Below are 21,725 nucleotides of genomic sequence, written 5' to 3' on the forward strand. Positions count from 1 at the left end.
TCTACACTTCAGAAGGGCCTTGACTCCGAAGCACAATACCAAATCTACACTGGAGTGGTTTCAAAAGAATAAAATGAATTTCCAAGAATGGTCCAGCCAAAGTCCTAACTCAAAGTTCTCAGTTCATCAACGATGCCCAATGAACTTACCGGAATCGAGGTAATTTTGCCAGTAATAATGGGCACAAGTTACCCATTCAATTGTGCAAATCTTATTGAGGTCTATACAAAAACAATAGCAGCAATAATTGCTGTCAAAGATGCTTCCACCAGACACTAAAGTAGGATATTGAATACATATGGAATTAGCAAATTTCAAGTTATATATTTTAGTTGGAGGCTGTTCTGACATTCAACCTACTTCACACATACAAGTGTTAAGTTTGATCAGTAGAATTTTGAACAATACCAAGCTCATTAAAAATGTTTACATTATTTGTATTTCATCACTATTGGTAGTGAGTGAACACTTTTGTTCACCGTATCCATTATTGATGATACATTTTTCTCAATCCAAAGCTATCAAGCCAGCTAGGGTATAATAAAAGCAGCAGTATACAAAACACTATTTATATAATTTATTGTTACAACAGCAGTTGTTATGATTTTATGTATATATTACTTTTTTTTCTTTTTCACCAAAGATAAAATCGAAAATATTATCTGTGATGTAGAAACATGGTACCTTCTTTGATTGAACACAGCCTCTGCTGTAGACTGTAGTTTCATTTATTGAAGAGTCCTTAGTACAGTGTGCATCGGCAAACCAAAGGAATTTAATTAAGCCTCTTTGTAATGGCTGTACGTAAACAAACCTTATGTTGTTTTTGTGTCCTTTTTATCTTACCAAATAGTTGCAGTTAAAAATTACTCAAAAACACCACAAAACAATTGTCATGATAGGAACGTCTTTTCCAGCTTAGTGAAGCATGATTATAATTAATTATACTTGCCATAAGAGTAAAGCTTCTCATGAAATGAGGGTTTCATAGGCACGTGGCCAGTTTATATATGCTACAACAGAGAGAGATATGAGAATTAAGTTGGAGATATCCACGAAGGAAGATCTGCAACTACAAATAGAAATGGAATCCATTGAAATTGCAAATAGGCTACTTACAATACCATCTGTATGTTACAGGAATATTAAATCATATAGTATTGAAACATTAGTCCCTCCTATCGATGGTTTAAAAGATCTTAAATTATTAATTAGACAATTATTTACACAAAAGAAGAGGAGATAAACCACAAGAAAATAAATGTTTCAAGTACAACGTGATATTTCCAGGAACTGAAGATAAAAGCCTGTATAAAATAAGAACTCCTACCAAATAATGCTAAACAGAAGTAGAGAAGTAGTTGTTATAGATGTGATGGAACATCATCATTACATTCGAGACAGTGAGAAATCAGTAACTCTCATTAAGCCAAAAAAAAAGAAAAAAGAGAGAGACTAACCAGGTCAAAGGAACAACATAGAATTAGCAAAAAATCAAGAAAACAGAAAGTAGTTGAATTTATGAGGCAAAGTTCATCTAGGAATACCCCATCTGCATCAAACTGAATTAGAAGTTTGAAACCACGACTCCACGCATTGATGGGAAACATCTCAGTATGTTTCTCGAAAAACTACCAAAGAGTTCTTGAATGGACAATATAATGTAGTATTTTATTTTGCGTATTATAATTGAAGGAACTTCACAATTGAAGAAAAGCAGTATTATCAGCTATATTTTTATGTTATAACGTCTTTGTTGACTAGATGGAGTTGTGGGTTTTAAAATAGGCCTAGAAAATTCTAAAGTTCTAATTTGACATCAGCTTTCTTTCTCTCGTAGATTCCAAACTGGATTATAAATACCAGGTAGTTGAGAAAATTGAGTTATTTCAAAACAAAAAGTTGAATCTGTGTATTTTCATGAAGTATTATTCTCATCATGCTTATTGAATTGCTTGTTAAATTGATTCTATGTTCATTCTAGCACTTTTAGAGGTTCGAACGTCGTTTATAATTAGCTAGGTCTACAACAATTTACGATATTGTACAAGTATTAAAGCTTGTGTAAGTGTCAAAGGAGGGAATACAGTAATTTTTGGATTGAACGTTGACTTAATTTTACCATTTAATGTAAAAGAAATCATCAACAACAGCAATAATATTATTATAATCCAATACATATAGAAATATGTATATCTATAGCCTACCTTTAGATTCAAAATATCACGTGATCATTGTATAACATCGACTTGAAAATTATCTTTAACAAACAATATATAAAGATTAGTTCATAATACTACTTTAGTGAAATATGTGTAGAAATTAGAACTTCTTCGATGGGTTTATGAACTAAAATTAAGTAAATATTAGTCTCAAAAACTTCTATAAATTGTTTTGCCATTATGATAATAAGTAACTGAAAAATACATAGACTTAATTGCAAATATTCATTTAAAAAATATTACTTACATTATATTCAAATTGTAATTTGTTTCCAATATTCAAATATGCTGGCCTACGATACACGTAAATTTTTATTTCTTTGAACAATTTATGTGCTTAATTTTTCTGTAAAATTACAGTGATCATTTAGAAATGAAGAACACTGACAAATATTACAGCTTACAGTCAAAACTTCAAGCACTTGTTGTAATGCTTTCTTTCATTGGTTGGATTTTGTTAAATTATTTAGTAAAAATAATTCGAGGTCTATTCCACGTAATGATAACAAATTGGTTTATTTTTTCCTTAATGTTTCTACATCTTGTCTTTATTTGTTTGTTTTGGAATTTCGCACAAAGCTACTCGAGGGCTATCTGTGCTAGCCGTCCCTAATTTAGCAGTGTAAGACTAGAGGGAAGGCAGTTAGTCATCCCCACTCACCGCCAACTCTTAGGCTACTCTTTTACCAACGAATACTGGGATTGACCGAAACATTATACGCCCCCACGGCTGGGAGGGCGAGCATGTTTAGCGCGACGCGAGCGCGAACCCGCGACCCTCGGATTACGAGTAGTCGCACGCCTTACGCGCTTGGCCATGCCAGGCCTCACACAAAGCTCCTCTAGGACAACCTGTTTGCCTTCATTTGTACACTGTTGTAACTTGTAGACCTAAGTAAATACTACGATAATATAAAAATGAACTTTTTTGTACAGTCTAACGTCTAACCAAGCTATTTATTAAATATACAAAGTAAATAAAACTAATTCAAATACTTCACTGATATTCTATTGAATGAAAACTGACTAACTGGTTACTTGTTAACTATTTACCATTCCTGATCAAAAAGTCTACTCGTATTTCTATATGATGTCTCACTTCTAAATATTCATCGAAGATACCGTGTTTTCGTGATGTCAACTAGAATGTTATAAGTGTTTTAGCACTTATATAATTTTAATATGGTGCGCCCTCTAGCTATACTCTAAAGTATTGAAATATCTTACAACACCCTAAATATTTGAACCACCTTTTCACTCTCTACTCAATACAAAAGGTAGACTTTCTTAGTAATAAATGCAAACTGTCACTTGCAGTAGACAACAAAGTAGTGACATATGACAAATCAGTTGCAAATTTGGGTTTCTACAGAGGACCTCTAAAACATTGATTTTTATATATGCTATACACTCGGAGAGCTGTACAGAGGAAGAAACTGCTCAGTTTGCTACCCTCTGCAAGGCAGGGTTCGTTTAAAAAACCGTCAAAATTCAGTCAACAAAGAATGCTGGGAATCGTTTGCGATTAATCTCTGAAATCAACTTTCCCAACATGTTTGATAATCCTAAAGATGTATCTGCTTCATGTCAAGCAACTGCTCGAAAGATAGATCATTTTCAACGCTGTCCCCCAGGGGCACATAGAAACTAGATTTCGATACCCGTGGTGAGCGGAGCACCGATAGCCCATTGTACAGCTTTGTGGTTAACTACAAACAAACTTTCGACGCCAAAAAAAGGTAAAAAATAAACACTATTTGATCAACAATGTGTCAAGACAGGCTAAATGCACTTGCACTTTTGTACATAGAAAATTACTTGTTAGAATCGCTTGACACTAAATAGATCATAATATCTTTGCTATAAAAAATAGCAGAAAGACAGTAGTTTAAACAAGTGCAGATGACGTGATCTGCTACTACTGCTGAGCATACCATGAGATTACCAGTGTGATGTAAGCATGTGTGCGTACATGTATATTTGTGTAATAGTTTGTTGTGTGAGAGCCCAAATGACTGCATGAGTTGCGATTATTATGTACATGGTTTCTATCTCTGTGTTTTGTCGTCCAACTACAAATTTTGTTGTATTAAGTTACCATTTTTTATATTCAAGAAACATGTAAAATTGTTCATTAACTTGTAGACGAGTCTTACAGATCTGTAGGTTTTATTTTACCGTTGTTTTCAAAAGAGAAACATGTCTTGAGCTTCAGTTTACGTTGCCTTAGTCTTCAGTTGCAATCATAATAAGCTCGGTAGAAAATTTAGCCACAGACCAGTCTGAAACGTAAGCTACCCATGCCTCAGTTGAATATACACAGAATCTTCTCTCATCTGTGAACAGTATAAGGGTCCATAACTGAAAGGTCTAAGTGGCATATTCCTAGGAATGTGTCACCTAGGCTGTTTGGTGCCTTGAAGTTAGAAGTGGACTCTTACTGATGTCTCGGACTTAAGCCCAACTTTAGGATCTTAATTCTAACAATTGAGCACGTTATACACACTGTAATTACTTATTGTTTCTTGTTCCTAAAAGTGTTGGCATGATTTCTGAGGTCTAAGTGCTACAGATACTGGTCACCTCCCACACACGTAGCTCTTCTGTGACCCTGGTCAAGTCACCTGTGGCCTGTTAACTGCACCATAATCCACTGTCCACAAATTGTGACACTTCCTTGACCAGTGCCATCTCTCAGTTTGGGTGAAACTCTCCTGTATATTGTACATTTCAGTCTCGTTTAATTGATTTCTACTAGTTTGCACACTCTTTGCAAAAGTTAATATAAGCAAAAAATCCATAAACCCAGCATTATCTCAACATTAAACACCTTTACTAATTAATCACAACCACTCTTTTGCTTTGCAGAATTTGAGTAATTTATCATAAAGGCTTATTACATGAGGAATCATTGGTGTAGAAACCTGCACACTATAGATAGGATTAGTGTTATATTCTGCTATAAACATATTAAATTTGAAAAAAAAAGAGGTTGATAACCTAAAAATGGACAAATTTAAACACTCCTTATTATCCTTTAATATTTTAGAGTATTTTATTAAAAAGTAGATGATTTGATTTAGTGTGAATTTCGCACAAAACATGAGGGCTATCTTACTATTCGTTCCTCATCTAGCAAACTAGAGGGAAGGCAGCTTAATCATCACAATCCACCGCCAACTCTTGGGCTTTTATTTTACCAAAAAATAGTGGGATTTACCGTTATATTATAACTTCTTCATGGCTGAAAGACGATTATGTTTGGAGGGATTAGAATTCGAACCAATGACCCTCAGATTGCGAGTCAAGCGCCCTAATCATGTGTATGTGGGTATGTGTTTTCTTATAGCAAAACCACACAGGACTATCTGCTGAGACCACCCAGGAGGATCGAACTCCTGATTTTAGCGTTGTAAGTCCGGAGACTTACCACTGTACTAGCGGGGAGACGTACCCTAACCCTCTGGCCACGCATTAGATAACTAATACTGTATTTGTAAGAAGCCGCATTTGGAATACATTTACGAGATATTGTATCAAAGTAAAGTATCAGGTAATTTACTGGGTTTTGATACTGATTTTACACCAATAGAAAACTTCTTCATTTTGCAGTGAGACATACAGTGGTGGTAATAATACTCTTCATTAGGCAAAATACAGCAAAGTTTTATATTGTACTTTATTTATGATTTTCTTTAACCTGTAACTGGGTAAAATTTTCTTTTATTTCTTTGCTATCTTTCACAATTTGTTTTTCTATATTAAACAATAATTTGTCTGCATTATTGAATAAGATAATAAAGCATGTTTTCTTTGGTACTTATGCAGCTTGCTTTAATTATAAAATTAAATGATTCACTTTCACATGTTTTTCGATTTTGTAAAATTCCGTTAAAAAAGCGTCTAGTCTGAAAACATTTATGACGTCATATACATTTTGCATTCGTTATGACGTATTCACTTTCTTTGTCATCATCACTGTCTTCAGTTAATGCCAAAACTTCATTACCAATAAAATCCATAGTGTCGTTTTAATGATGTAAAACTTTATGATTTAAATTCACAATATTAATATTGTAATCTGGTGGTGATCGTTTTCTTTTACCATTTGTTGGATTATTAACACTTACCAATATAACTTTTTGGTTGTTTTCTCCTACGTCTCCGACTCAGTTTAGTAGAAACTGATAACCACAACCTTAAAGATAACATAAAGATATGCATTTTAACAACTAGTCCTTTTACATTTGCAATATAAAGGTTCTGACTTGAACTGGAATTGCATTTTTTCAACAGTTGTTGAAAAAGTCACCAGCAACTGTGATTCGTCATTTTGGAACAACCAGTGAGCCAGTGAAGCTAAAAATAGACTAAATCATCATTTCTTTTCTATCCAATGATATTACTCATAAAAGGAAACTGATAAAAACTGTTTCTAGAGTAGGTAATTATTTTTCTGACCAACATGAACTTACCCAATTTGCAGGTATGTGCGATGTTACGCAATGGGTCATTTTTCTTGACTAACATAAAGTTATCCAGTTTGTAGGTATATGTAGTGTGACGCAATAGTTCATTTTTTGTGACCAACTTACCTAATTTGCCAGTACATGCAGTGTTTAAATTTTAAGACAAAATCAAATTAACTCATCAAAAGTATTAGAGCTGATCAGCTAACAGGAAATAAAATACATTACAAATATTAAAACCAAGCAAAATTAAAATATACAAAACATATTTTAAAGAAATTTAAAACAAAAACTCAAAATACAATTACTAAAAATAACGTCAATTCAAACTACAAAACAGTAATTTGTATCACAGGATACATTAAACTGAAGATGAATATTTATTCACAGAATTGTTTGTTTTGTTTTTTGCAATTGGTATGAGTGTTGGTGTGGAGTTCCAGAACATCTGATATTATGATTAGTTTATCATGTTCTCTTCCAGGACTATTATGCTTTTTGGTCAAGATGTACTGCTGGCTGTCACAAACAAAGTTACTTTGCACAGGTGACATTTTTTATACATGCCACCTGTTTCCTCGTAAGTGCAATAGATCGTCAGACAGCTTCAAGATGCATAACTCCATTAACATGTCACAATCAAAAACTATGTCAACTCAACCTGTTATACATCAGAGGTTCGGCTATAAATTTAAGGTCAAACATTAAGACTAATCTGGCCCTAACTCATCATTTCTTTTGCTCTGCCTTACAACATTCATGATTACCAAATTCCTCACTATGACCTGAAAACACCGTTCCTTTCAAGTATTAGTAGTTTTACAATTAACATAGATTTCTATGGTACAATAGAAGAGATTTTATCTTGGTGAGTACCTTGACTGTACCAGCCCCTGGTGATTGTAAAAAGGAGATATTGTACTGGTAACTGAAATTGTGACAGTAGCTTTACAAGCAATGACCAATGTTTGTAACATTGAGTTGTTTTTTTATTATTTATTTAAACGGCCCGGCATGGCCAAGCGTGTTAAGGCGTGCGACTCGTAATCTGAGGGTCACAGGTTCGCATCCCCGTCGCGCCAAACATGCTCGCCCTTTCAGCCGTGGGAGCGTTATAATGTGACGGTCAATCCCACTATTCGTTGGTAAAAAGAGTAGCCCAAGAGTCGGCGGTGGGTGGTGATGACTAGCTGCCTTCCCTCTAGTCTTACACTGCTAAATTAGGGACGGCTAGTACAGATAGCCCTCGAGTAGCTTTGTGCGAAATTCAAAACAAAAAAGGGAAGGCAGCTAGTCATCACCACCCACCGCCAACTCTTGAGCTACTCTTTAACCAACAAATAGTGGGATTGAGCGTCACATTATAACGCCCCCACGGCTGAAAGGGCGAGAATGTTTGGCGCGACGGGAATGCGAACCCGTGACCCTCAGATTACGAGTCGCACGCCTTAACACGCTTGGCCATACCGGGCCCTCGAAAATGTTAAGTCCATTACATGTTCTAGTTGACGCAATGCAGAACTACTAGTAAGTATGTGTTTTTTGTTTGCTAGAAATCACATACTTTGAATATTTCAGTTTAGGACTAAATCTGAAATATCCTTTCCTTGCATTAAGAATACACAGACTATGCCATGTTTTTGTTTTAATAAAATTCAAGCTAATAAATGTAGTTTAAGCCAAAATTATTTATATCCTGAATACATTTCACTATTATATATATGTATCGCGTTACTAAACGTAATACATGCACAAGTTGTTTGATACGTACCAGTTCATATATCAACCAACGTATAATACTTTTCTTTTTCAAATAAATGACTCCACAGTTTCAATTATAGCACCCAATTAGCACCAGTCGCTTCACCCAAGCGCTTTTTGAAATATCTCACTAAGACAAAACGTGCAGGTGCCACTCACTTAGTTATAATTAACTCACGAAACATTGGTAATTACAGATGAAAACAAACAGGTCATTCATCTGTAATCACCTATCCTAAAAACATGTTATGCTTTCAACCATGCATGCACATAAAAATAGTTCAATGTATTAGGTTTATAAGGAATAACAAATTTGTTTTCACTGCCACAACACATGGGCCCGGCATGGCCAGGTGGTGAAGGCACTCGACTCGTCATCACATCAAACATGCTTGCCCTTTCAGCCGTGGGGGCGTTATAATGTGATGGTCAATACCGTTATTCGTTGATAAAAGAGTAGCCCAAGAGTTAGCGGTGGGTGGTAATGACTAGTTGCCTTACCTCTAGTCTTACACTGTTAAATTAGGGACGGCTAGTGCAGATAGAACTCGTGTAGCTTTGCGCGAAATTCAAAACAAACCAAACCAAACTACCATAACACAGCAACAGCCCAAATATCCACGTTTATTCTATTAGCATTGCCATCTACTGGTCGTGAGAAACTTAGTAAAATTCTATATATGTGCTACGTTTAAAATATTTGAAATACATATATAAATATAAGTTTCATGATAATGTCACAAAACCGTTTCCTTCAGCTTTAACATCATACACTTAAAGCAGTATTGACAAAACAAACAATGAACGTGGGCTTGCCTTTGTTCATGTTTATTTTATCTCAGATACGAGTTTATAAATATATACGAAGACTGCACGTGTTATGACAAGAACTCATAGATCAGTAAAATTTGTTGATATAAATATTTATGTGAGTTTTAATACTAGATGAGATACTGTCTGTTTGTTATCAACTTGAAGTTTATAGGTACGTTAAAATTCAGTGAATATAAATCTCCTTTTAATACATATTTTTAACCTGTATTGAAGTGATTAGGAGTATGTAACTGTGAAGAAACAGTCACACCTTCCGAAGTCTATTTGGCTGCTACAGAATAAATGTAGATATGAAGGAATCTTCGTGGCCAGAATGCAGCTGTATAAATAGAATTTGCCCATTCGGTGCGGTATACAACACAATAGTACTTGCTTATACATAGTTTACTGAAAAATTGGGCTACCGGCCGATTAAGTACGTTTGAGCATTTATGATTGTGATAAGAATATTATACAGATATGGCGGCTTGATGAATTAATTTAATTTGTAGTCCAAAAGTAAATTTCGCATTCCTCGAACTCCTGGTGATGCCTCTGATGTCATTAAAGAAATATGGCATTATATTATCTGCATTAGATTATTGTTTAATTGAAGCTAATCACAGTAGAAAAAAAACAAAAAACTAAACACTTCAATAACAGAGGTGTTTAGAATATTTTGTTTTAAATAAATTTTCTGGTGGGTCATCATCAGTAGGCTTACAGACTTACAACGTTAATAACTGGCGTTCGATTCCTCATAGTGAAAAGAGTACAGATAGTTCATTGTGTACCTTTGCTGTAAAATCACCCAATCAAAATTTCAAGTACTAGTTATCAAACGAAACTTATATCGCCAAATATAATATGATATTACATCACAACACTTAACTACACTTATTCAAAACCAGAAAGGAACATGTACTTTAATAAAGACAACCATAAGTTACAAACTGACTATGAATAGCTAATTTAAATTTAGTAAATCAAAACATAAAAAAACTTAAAATAGGTTATCAGCTGGTCACTCTCCATATTTTCAAATATAACATCAGTTAGTGTCTCAAGGATTGGTTAGCTTAAGTTAGCCCTAAATTTAAGTGTAATAATGAACCGACAACTGATGTTACTTTATTCTACGAACATTAAGTCTACGGCAGTCTTTAAAGCCAACAGCTAGTATTTGTATGCTCTGTAAGTATGGTACATTATACTATTTCTTCATTGTTATTTTTATTAACTGTATTGGTTAAAATGTTTAATGCATTTAATTTTAGTGTTATTATTTTATTTCTCATTAGTGTACTTTTACTACGGTGTTTAAAATATGCGTTTAGATTTCTCATTGGGTCAGCGGTAAGTTTACAGGCTTACAATGCTAAAATCCAAAGTTCGATTCCACCGTGATGTACAGAGCGCAGATAACCCACTAACTGTGTAGCTTTGCACTAGAAAAAAAAAAAGTACCCCACCAGTACAGCGGTAAGTCAACGGAATTACAACGCTAAAATCAGGGGATCTATCCTCCTCGGTGGGTTCAGCAGATGGCCCGATGTGACTTTGCTATGAGAAAACACACACACTGCACTAGAAAAAGCGACAACAACGTACGTTAAAAAATAACCTAAATTTTCTAGTCTGGCAGGACCTCGTGAGATATTATTGGTATTACGATCCAAAATACTATTAACAGCAAGGGAACCCAACTAATGAAACAACGCATCAAAATATTTGTAAGTACGAACGTAAAGGATTATACTTAATTAACTATATTTATGACCAAGTTGATTTTTGTTTCGGTTTAAAAGTCTAAGAAAATAGTTTGCTTCTATTGGAAGCTTATGCAAGGTAATTTTCATAAGTATAAAACTTTTAAATATTTAAATAATTTAAACTTTATAAAACATATTAAAGAAACTGACGTTACAGGTAATTAAGTATGTTGTTACTTACCGATTTGAATACCATAAAATCTAAATATATCTTTGAAACTCTGTAATAAAATTTAAAAAGCATTCCTTGGCTCTTATAAACACCGAAGGTGAAGTTTGGTTATTCTTAAGCCCCCTCACTTAGTTTGAGTGGTTATACTTTAAAAATTAAATGATTTGAAGAACTATTTAGTTTATTTATGATGATATACGTATAAAGTTATAAAAATACATTACTCTTAGCCTCAGTTTCTTAGGTTTAACAGGCAAATGAATTTTTTTCAATTTAAATCGATATATATTTATTTTATTCATAAAAATAAAAATAATTTATATCTGTGTGTGCTGTTATTATTATTATAATAACAAGACTGGATATCGAATAATTTACACAATTATTTCATTAACAGAGTGAGGACACGAGGTCAATGAAACGCTTAAGAATAGAGCGCCATCACGCATCTAAAATGTGAAACAGTGAAGCCTCACCCTGTCTTCGTATGAGGTGAAGCTTAAACCTGGTGTAAAGGTTGGGGAATAGTTGTTTGTTTTTTTTATTTAAAAAAAAATGAAAAATGAAAAACCTTTATAGCGTTTTCATTAAAAACTTTATAGGATGAAGACTGAATGTTAAGGAGAAATGTTTTAGTAAAGACAAACAACGGGAGACATCCTTTAATATTTATAATCAGCTTCGAAGTTTTGATGGATGCATCTAGTGGTAAGTTAGGCTACAAATTCTCGAACTATGAAGTTAAATTTTAAAGGAACAAAATAATTAGCAGTTGGTGAATATTTAGTGTGCAGTCAGTAGTATAACAATAATCAAGGTGCGTGAAATGTATACATAATTGCTAATAGTAATACAAATACTGACTTATTAATCAGATGTTTATTGTAATGCATGAGATATTTCTTAGAAGTTAGACATAAATTATGATTTATATGTCGGATGTGGTTTTCATCGTTCACTTTAATTTTAAAGTTGATAAGCTAAACTGCTAAAAAACATCGGGATTTCAATTTAGGTGGGGGGGGAGAATGCACCTTCTATTACCAACAGTGGTGGACACCTATTATCGTTGTATTCTACATTGACAGATAACGCTGATAGTAACAGTATGGTCTTTTTTAAATTCCAAACAACAACTTGAACTGTTATGGATCAAAATCAGTCAGATTTGATCCCTAATAAGTATTTGTTCAGTCATAGCATCTATTGAAATATTTATAAAAACAGAGAAAAAAAAAAAGATGCCTGAAGGTTTGAGAATTGCTAATGACAATGTTATTTCTGAAGGGGTGATAAGCTTCCCTTGAAATTATACTTAATAGATCAGTTAGTGTTACTTCTGTAGTGGAAAAAATTCTGGACAGCCTGGAGAAAGAAACTTTGCAAAAACCATCTAGTGAAGTATGTTATCACAAAAATACACATGAATTCAGTAAAAGGATATCTTCCACTACTTATCAGTTAACCATTTTGAGGATGTTAAGTGTATTTGAATAATGTAATGGTTATGGGCTTGGTATACTTTGATTTTTAAGAAGCTATTTACAGTGAGCCATACAAAATGTAAGCTAACAAAATCATGTAAGAAAGTAAAAAGTTGTTATTAATGAAATTCATCCAGAATTGACCATTGTTTTTTATTATTTACATTGGTGGTAATGATAAAGGCATTATTGGTGAATTAGTAAAATCTACAATAGACATTAAACTCTTGAGGTATTTATTGCTATGGTGATGTTCTTGAATCAACTATAATATGGCTTAAATAAACTGATTAATTGGAAACATACTTGGAAAATGACCATTAATTAAATAAAAGTGCAAGAAAGATAACTGTATTATTATTTTAATAGCATAGTGGCAGATAGGCTACTTGTACCATTATGGCAGCACTGTTGTTAGTAATAGAGCTAATACCGTGTTTCTCCGAAAATAAGACAGGGCTTATATTAATTTTCACTCCAAAATATGACACTAGGGCTTATTTTCGGGGGATGTCTTATCTTGATATATTAAAAAAATGAAGTTACAAAGTAAAACTATTAAACTAACCATTTAAAATAAACTATTAATAAACTTTTAAACTAACTGATTAATACTTAAACAAACTAATTAACTATTAAACTAATTAATAAATTAATTTTTTTTTTATTTCTTTCCTCTTCCTGCCACTCTTAACTAGGGCTTATTTTAAGGGTAGGGCTTATATTAAAACTATCCCCAAAAATCACACTAGGTCTTATTTTATGGGTAGGTCTTATTATCGGAGAAACATGGTAGCATTTTTGTGAATATTTATAAACATAATTAAAAAAAAAGATTATCTCTTCATACAAATAAGTTGTTTGGTGTTTTTTGGAATGCTGTATGTATGTGTGTGTGTGTATTTATAGTTCTAATTAAATAAGGGATAATGACTTATTGGAAAGAGTTAGGTTGTGAGCTATTATAATAATTCTTGGGATGAGTGAGTTATGATAATAGGTTAAGACTTCATATTTTCTGTTGAGAAAATAGAGTAAGAGGTAATCTTTATTGATATGCATTTGCTGCTGTTTTTTCTTTGTTTTTTTGTGACTATGCTGTCATGTACTGTAATCTGCAAGTCATACTTACTAAGTACATTATTGTTTCATGACAATCCCTACCATTAATTAAAGCAGTAGCCATAAAAAATCATATGTTTTAACTTACTTTTAAAATTTGTGAATATTAAGAATGGCTATTTTATAAGATTGGCTGAACAAAATTAAAGCTTATTGTACTTATAAATCCACCTATGTATGTATTTATGGAATGAATCAGAATTTTAGTATTTCAACAAATTTTCATTTGAGTAAGTGCATCACTTCTTCAGACAAACGTCCAGAAAAAAATGAATCTTATCACTAGTTCTAACACGGAACTCCTATGTTTGGAATTGCAGTTATTCATTTCTTATACAGAAATTGATACTACAGCTTTTTTTTTTTACTTTTTTGTTCCAATATTTTTGTAACATTAAAACTTTACCACTAGCTATCTAGGTTACATGTGTAACTTTCCATACTTGTCTTTATAGAATTTAAAGTTGTTTTTATTAAACTTGTAAACATTTATAATTTTTGGATACAGGAGACTTTCGTGCAAGGTTTATTAGTTTGTAACTTGATATTTGATAGTTGTTTAATTTTTCATGACAGCGGCATTCAAGGTTGTTTTAAAAGTGTTAGTTACAACAAATTGTGCTATGTAACTTTGTACAAGTCATACATTTTGTTTGTAATTACATTATTGTCTGGCTTTAATAGTATTATTGACATCACATTCCTCAAATCTTTGGTGTTTTTCTCATTACCTTAATTGAGTATTGTTACATTTTAGTGTCCCTCACATAATTTATAGAAAGATTGATGCCTCAGTGAACAATGTATAAACATAGGTGACCAAGGGATTGCACAGTAGGTAGAGAAAAAGTAAAAGTAAAAGTTCAGTCAATAAAAAAATATCTGAGTTAGCCAGTATAGAAGTGGTTGTAACCATAATGGGTGATATTTTCAAAGTGAGTTTCACAGTTTAATAGATAAGGAGAATAATTTATCTTGTCAAAGGGTGTTCTAAATTAATTTATCTCATCTGTGTGGACTTTGATGAAAAGGAGACAATTTTTGTAACCTATGGAGTAATGTAAATGAATCTGTTGCAGGTTGTACATTAAGAAATAGACAAAAGTTTGTCAATTGGTTTTAAAGAAATTGAAGCCTGACTGGATATTTGGCAAGAAAAAGGAATTATTTGGAGTTTAAAATAAATTATTTCCTATAGTGTGAAGAATTTTTGTACATACATTTGACTTGTTTTGAATATATTATTTTAAAATGTGAATTGTCTGCTATCAGTTTATTATTCAAATTTATTGCCAACAAGTCACAGAAACCTACTGTAAAAGAATCCTAATCCACACATATATGAGATCACCCCATAAGTAATGTTTGTAACACCAAGATTTAAAATGGAAAAAAGAACTCAAAATAACAGCTTTAATCAATTATGTATTTTCTATCACTTTCAGTAACAGTCTGCCAATGTCTCAAAATATTTTCAGTACTACATTTATAAAAATCAGATGTTTTTGAGACAAACAAAGTACAAAGGCAATTTTTTAATTCATCCATAGAAGTAAACTGTTTTTCATTCAGATGATATTTCAAGCACCTGAAAAGATGATAATCTGAAGGAGCAAGATCAGGAGAATTAGGGGAAGGGGAAGTTTCTCCCAGCCAAATGTTCAGTCAATCCAGTTGCTGACAGTATCTCCTTAGCAGTGATTGTCTGGTTTGGTTGTAACAACTCAGAGTTTATTACACCAACTTTACCCCACCAAACACAAAGCAAAACCTTCCTATGGTGCAGGTTTGCTTTTGGCTGTAGTGTACCTGGTTCTCTTGCATTAACCCACTGTTGCTGGTGCTTAAGATTTTGATAGAGTACGCATTTCTCATTTCCATCCACTAGGCAGTTCAAAACCAAAGCTTAAAGTTCATGAGAGTGAATAGGTATGCAGATGTCTACTTGTTTTCTTTGATTATCAGTTAACAACTCATGTGGTACCCATTTTCTCAACCTTGAAACTCTAACAAGCTGTTACAAATGTTGATAGACAGTGGAAGGAGATGAATTGAGTTTCTGGCCTAATTCTTTATCAGTTACAGCACAATCCTCCTCAAGCGTTTCTAGAAGCAGGTCATTATCAAACTCGGCAGGATACCCAGTGCAAGCTACATCTGTCGAACTGCAGTCACCAGTTCTAAACATATTGAACCATTTTTGGTACTTTTTCACATTCAGAATGCTATTGCCATACACCTCTTGAATATTTCACATAGCTTAAGTAGCACTAAACCCCTTACTGAACTCCTAAAACATTGTAACTTTGTGCTTCTCTGACACCTCCATGATAATTAGGGCTTCTAAAATAAATAAAACAAAAAACTAGTAAAGGAACAAACTGGCTTGCACGTAATGCTATCAAGTCATCCCATATAATGTATATGACTTTGAAAATAACTTCATTAAGCCAAGAAATATGCATTTAAACTTATCCTGTCCCCAAAAAATGACATTACTTATGAGATGGCCTGATACTTAAAATCCTGACAATAACTTGTATTAGGAAAGAAATGCCAATATCATTTTTCTAAGACAAAACACTTCATATAAAAAATTTGGTTCATTTTTACTGAAGCTGAGTGGTTAACTTGATTTGTTGATATAATTACCTATGAGCATCAGTTACAGTGATTAGTGACTATAAAATAATCATTAATTAAATTGATTAACATTATGAATATTACTGTTTCCTATTACTACTTCCAATTTTTACCACTATTCAGCAATCAAAAATATGGCTAAGTAAATTGATGTTTCTAAAATAATCATTTGTATTTCCAGTTATGCTAACTATTCAATAAATTAAATACTGCTATTATGATTTTTATAAGTTTATAATGAATTCAAAATTATTAAGCATAATAAATTAGTATCACAACTTACAAATATAGTCAGTCACTCAAATTAGGATTTCTGATCGTTACTATGTGCTTGTATGTTAAGATAAAAGCTTTCTGTGCTGTATTCATCCTTGAGTAATTAATGAATCTGACAGTCTGATAGAAAGTTCCAGTGATCACCCATTTCTAGTTTACGCAAGAAATAAAAGAATATTTTACTTGATAGAGAATATTAAGGTATTATGAAAAGCTCCTGTAAAGAAAAATTAACTTTATTAGAGGAACATACTAAACTATTTGATGAATTTCAGGATAGGCACCGAGATTTTGATTGTAAAGAGGTCTCATGCATATTAAATGTAATATGGCAGGAAACCTTGAATAAGATTGTTTTCTTGCTAAGTAGTACATGTAGGTTGTAAGTTTGTTTTTAGATATATGTATTATAGTTTGTTAATTGTTTTTGAGTATATTTATAAAAAAAATGTAAGTTAATCAATAGAATGATGCACATCAGGATGGAGCAGTTCACTGGTGACCTTGTTAGAACACAGAGCTTTTTGTTCAGATCTATTTTTAGCAATACTTGCTTTGCTGAACAAGCTCCCTTTGTTGTGGAATGTTAAAAACGAACAGGGCTCATAATGTTGTATTTAAGCCGTATCCCCCCCTCCCCGTTTTTCATCATCAGTTCTCATCATAGTTTTTTATTGGTCTCGTTTTACATAATATTATTACAGTTTTTATCACATGAATATGCTAAATATAATTCAATGATTGAACATTCATAATTAAGTGTAAGGTAATGCATTTGGATCACATTCTTAAACATGGATAAAAACCCACTCAATGTGACTGAAGGAAAGAACCTTAGCGTGGTGGTTGATAAGTCACTTGTGCTATTGTATTAGTGCTCTGTTGTTAACATTAAAGGTACAGGATGTTCAGAAAGTCACTGTGCACTTGTATATTTATTAACAGACATGTTTCAATATTGAATACAGGAGGTACATATGAATGACAATTATAAACAATGTTGAAAGTGACCCCCATTGGTATCAATACAGGCCTGGAACCTTCTTATTTTGTTTCTAAACACTGCTATCAGTTGCTTACTTGAAATAGACTGAATAGAATATGATTACAAAACTGCACAGTGACTTTTTGGACGCCCTGTATTATACTTTTGGGTCATGTTTACATTATGTATTGTTTAAAAATCAAAACATTCAGCTAATTGAGGCACATTATCAGAAGTGTATTGAAAATCAAAGATATTAGTTGTCAAATATATTGTTATTAAGTTTGAAAAACAAAAATGTTGATAATTTTAAGGAAGTGTAACAGGATTTTTATGCGAGAATAAGAGCAGATGTTAATGAACTATTAAAAACATGAATACAAAATAATGAATGGCATTAGTTGATCCTTCAAGGTCACACAAATGTTATACAACTTTTCATATACTGATCCAAGAAGTCCTTAAAAAAGTAGCTCAAGTGAGAAGTAATTCTGTCTAAGATAAAGACTGCATTTAGCTTCCTTAGCATGTAATTATGATAATCAACTTTCAACTCGCATTTCCAAAATCTGGACAGACTGTCAACACTAGTTTTATCTCACCATATCAGTCTTTTGGTTCAACTATACAAGTAGTGTTATGTACTTTTGAATAGCAATTTGTTTTGCCTGACAAAGCATTACAACTTCCTATAACTATAGAAATAGGTCAACAAACACAAAAATTAAAGAAATTATTTTCTTTTGCTAAGTAATTTATTTTAGCTACTTTGGAGGGGGGGATAATTACAATTTATTTATAAAAACGACTTCATTCATAAAATATCTGTATATTACAGTTAACTTTTGTGCAATAGGCTTAACTCAATTTTATACTATCGAAGATACATGTGGTTTAAATTTCAGGTGTAGTTCTAAGCATAATGCTTTAAGCCTAAGAATCCACCATGTATTTTACCTTTTGTTCCTATTGTATTGAAGGAGTAGTGTGCAAGCCATGAAGTTATAGTAAAATATATTGTACGTTTGTAAAAATGTCGAGCAGTTTAATAATATATGTATAAATTATTGATATTGTCCAGTTACATGTACATATTTCTATTAAAATTGTGGAATTATGGTTGTCATCTGCCAGTTTTGATGAAATATTTCCAACCTTCAAGTATAATACCCTGTGTACCACTGGGGGCTTCTTAGAATGTCAGTGTTTTTCTTTAATTAAAGAGAATGATGACCATAGTTAGTGACAAGATGTGGGTGGCTTCTTGTACATCTTGGTGGTACATCAAATGAAAAACAAGTGGATAAGTAAACAAAGAGATTTAAGAAGACATGATGAAATAATAAACTTTAAAACTTAATAAAGAAGGGTATGTTGGAAATGTATAAAATAAATATCTAAAGTGTGTTTTGTACCTTTACATTAAATGTTACATTTGTAGTGAGAATAAGTCTGTTTATGAGATACTTAGTTCTTATAAAAGAAGTGCACAGTGTTGATCTTATGGTGCAACGTGACTGAAATAAATGGTTCTCCATTTCACCATCTACGTACTCATTATAAATGTGTTAACTTGATCCCGATGAAAGTTGACAGCTGTAATTTAAACTCAAGTTAACGAGACTCGTTGGAAACTTATTCTGAAAATCGTTCTAGTGTCTCTGTTAATAACACTGATTGTATGTTTCAACATATATGACCCAATGTGAATGCACTAAACTCTGGGTGTGATTTTTTCCCTAAGTGGCTGATGTGTATTATGTCATAAGTGTTGATTACTGAACGTTTTGTAACATAGGGCTGTGAAATTTAAATAATCTGGAAAAATTTAAGAAGAAAATAATAATTTTGAAAAACTGAATTTTTTTTTTGAGTGTTTAATGAATATAACTTAAATAGATTATATTACTGCCTTTACATTAAATGTTATACATATTAGGCCATTTGAAACATTATTTGAATTATTTCCACAAACCTAAATAAATATGATACGAAAAACCTGTGTTTACTTCATGTTATAATGATGTTCCCTTGTTTCATTTGAGTTACTTAAATAGAGGAAAATAAACCATTTTATAATCTTTAACTCTTCACATTCCATACATATCAGGGTGCCCAAAGTTATTTTCAAATAGTTACAGGGACCTTAATGTTTAGAAACTGAGAATATCCACATAAAATTGAAATTACTCGTGAAGAAAGTTCTACCTTTAGTAAACACTTGCCCTATACTTTATTTTTATCTTTATTTGAACCAACAAGTTCTCTTAATATCATGAATGAAGTTTACATTGTTCATAGAATTAACCAACTGGTCTGACTCTATATTAGAGAAGAAATGTTGACGATAATTCTTATTTTACTACAAGTATATACATTCTGCATGAAATGTGACAAAATTTACTCCTCTTGTGGTAAGCCTGAAGTCTTATAACAATAAAAGAAAAAAAAAATACCTATGATTGGTACAGCACAGATAGCCCATTGCATAGCTTTACACTTAACTACAAACAACTTTTAGCAAAATGTACAAGTTTGTCATGCATAATCAAATGTATTACAAAAGTATTTGTACTTATTGTCATTTCTTAGGAATAAATTAACAGCCTGTCACTGACAAGTTAGTTGAAGGTGCTTATAAAATGAACAAAAAATAATTTTGCTTGTTGTATAACTTGTATAACCTTCAAAGTGCACATTTTCAGGTGTTTTTTTCAATATTGCTATCTTGTATCTGGTATTTACCACAAACTGTCTAAATCAGCAGTTTTGATTTCTGTGACATCAAATATGTAACAGTATGTTAAATGGAACTCTGTAACAGGATATGACATTAGCACTTTGACTTCCACCAATGTAATGTAGGGTTAATACAGATAATTGTGCTGTTTATTTGAAAAACAAAATAAAAATATGGGTATTAAAAAAACCTTCAAATATAGATTGTAAAAAAGTAAGGAATTTCATCTATAGATGTTATTTACTCAAACTATAAACCCCTATTTTAGCAGCATACTGTTACCTAGAGTTGCATTTTGTTGAGTCATAATAGTGGTTTGTAGTTTGAGTAAATAATGTATGTTGTATCTCTAGCCTCATGTTCTTACTGTTAAATAATGTATGTTGTATCTCTAGCCTCATGTCCTTACTGTTAAATATTGTCTGTCGTATCTCTAGCCTCATGTCCTTACTGTTAAATAATGTCTGTCGTATCTCCAGCCTCATGTTCTTACTGTTAAATAATGTATGTCGTATCTCCAGCCTCATGTCCTTACTGTTAAATAATGTCTGTCGTATCTCTAGCCTCATGTCCTTACTGTTAAATACTGTCTGTCGTATCTCCAGCCTCATGTCCTTACTGTTAAATAATGTCTGTTGTATCTCTAGCCTCATGTCCTTACTGTTAAATAATGTGTCGTATCTCCAGCCTCATGTCCCTAACTGTTAAATAATGTATGTTGTATCTCTAGCCTCATGTCCTTACTGTTAAATAATATATGTTGTATCTCTAGCCTCATGTCCTTACTGTTAAATAATGTTTGTCGTATCTCTAGCCTCATGTTCTTACTGTTAAATAATGTTTGTATCTCTAGCCTCATGTCCTTACTGTCGTATCTCTAGTCTCATGTCCTTACTGTTAAATAATGTCTGTCATATCTGTAGCCTCATGTCCTTACTGTTAAATAATGTCTGTCATATCTCCAGCCTCATGTCCTTACTGTTAAATAATGTATGTTGTATCTCTAGCCTCATGTTCTTACTGTTAAATACTGTAGCTAATGAATATTTGATCACATTGGCTCGAGTTGTAAAATATTAATCTGCAGTTGGAGATTGTCATGGAGATTTGATTGAGAATATTATGTAACTAAATTTTGTGAGTGTGTGTGTGTGTATATATATATATATATATATATGCATAGCAGTGGACAAATATGTGCCTAGACTAAGATACAATCCACACTAAGTGAACATAAAATTTTATCAGCAGAAAAACAGCCTTTTC

At 32.4% G+C, this 21,725-nt stretch overlaps 1 protein-coding gene across 1 annotated transcript in view; it reads left to right on the forward strand.

Annotated features, from left to right (window-relative positions):
- The first annotated feature begins 11,661 nt into the window (after nucleotides 1-11,661).
- LOC143226536 (uncharacterized) overlaps nucleotides 11,662-21,725 on the forward strand; it is a 50,381-nt gene continuing 40,317 nt past the window's right edge. The window contains exon 1 of the mRNA XM_076457614.1: nucleotides 11,662-11,917. Coding sequence (XP_076313729.1) covers nucleotides 11,824-11,917 — 94 coding nt within the window. The 5' untranslated portion in view covers nucleotides 11,662-11,823. The remainder of the gene's footprint in view (nucleotides 11,918-21,725) is intronic.

This window comes from Tachypleus tridentatus, chromosome 9 (assembly GCF_004210375.1).
Source record: "Tachypleus tridentatus isolate NWPU-2018 chromosome 9, ASM421037v1, whole genome shotgun sequence".
Lineage (NCBI taxonomy): Eukaryota > Metazoa > Arthropoda > Merostomata > Xiphosura > Limulidae > Tachypleus > Tachypleus tridentatus.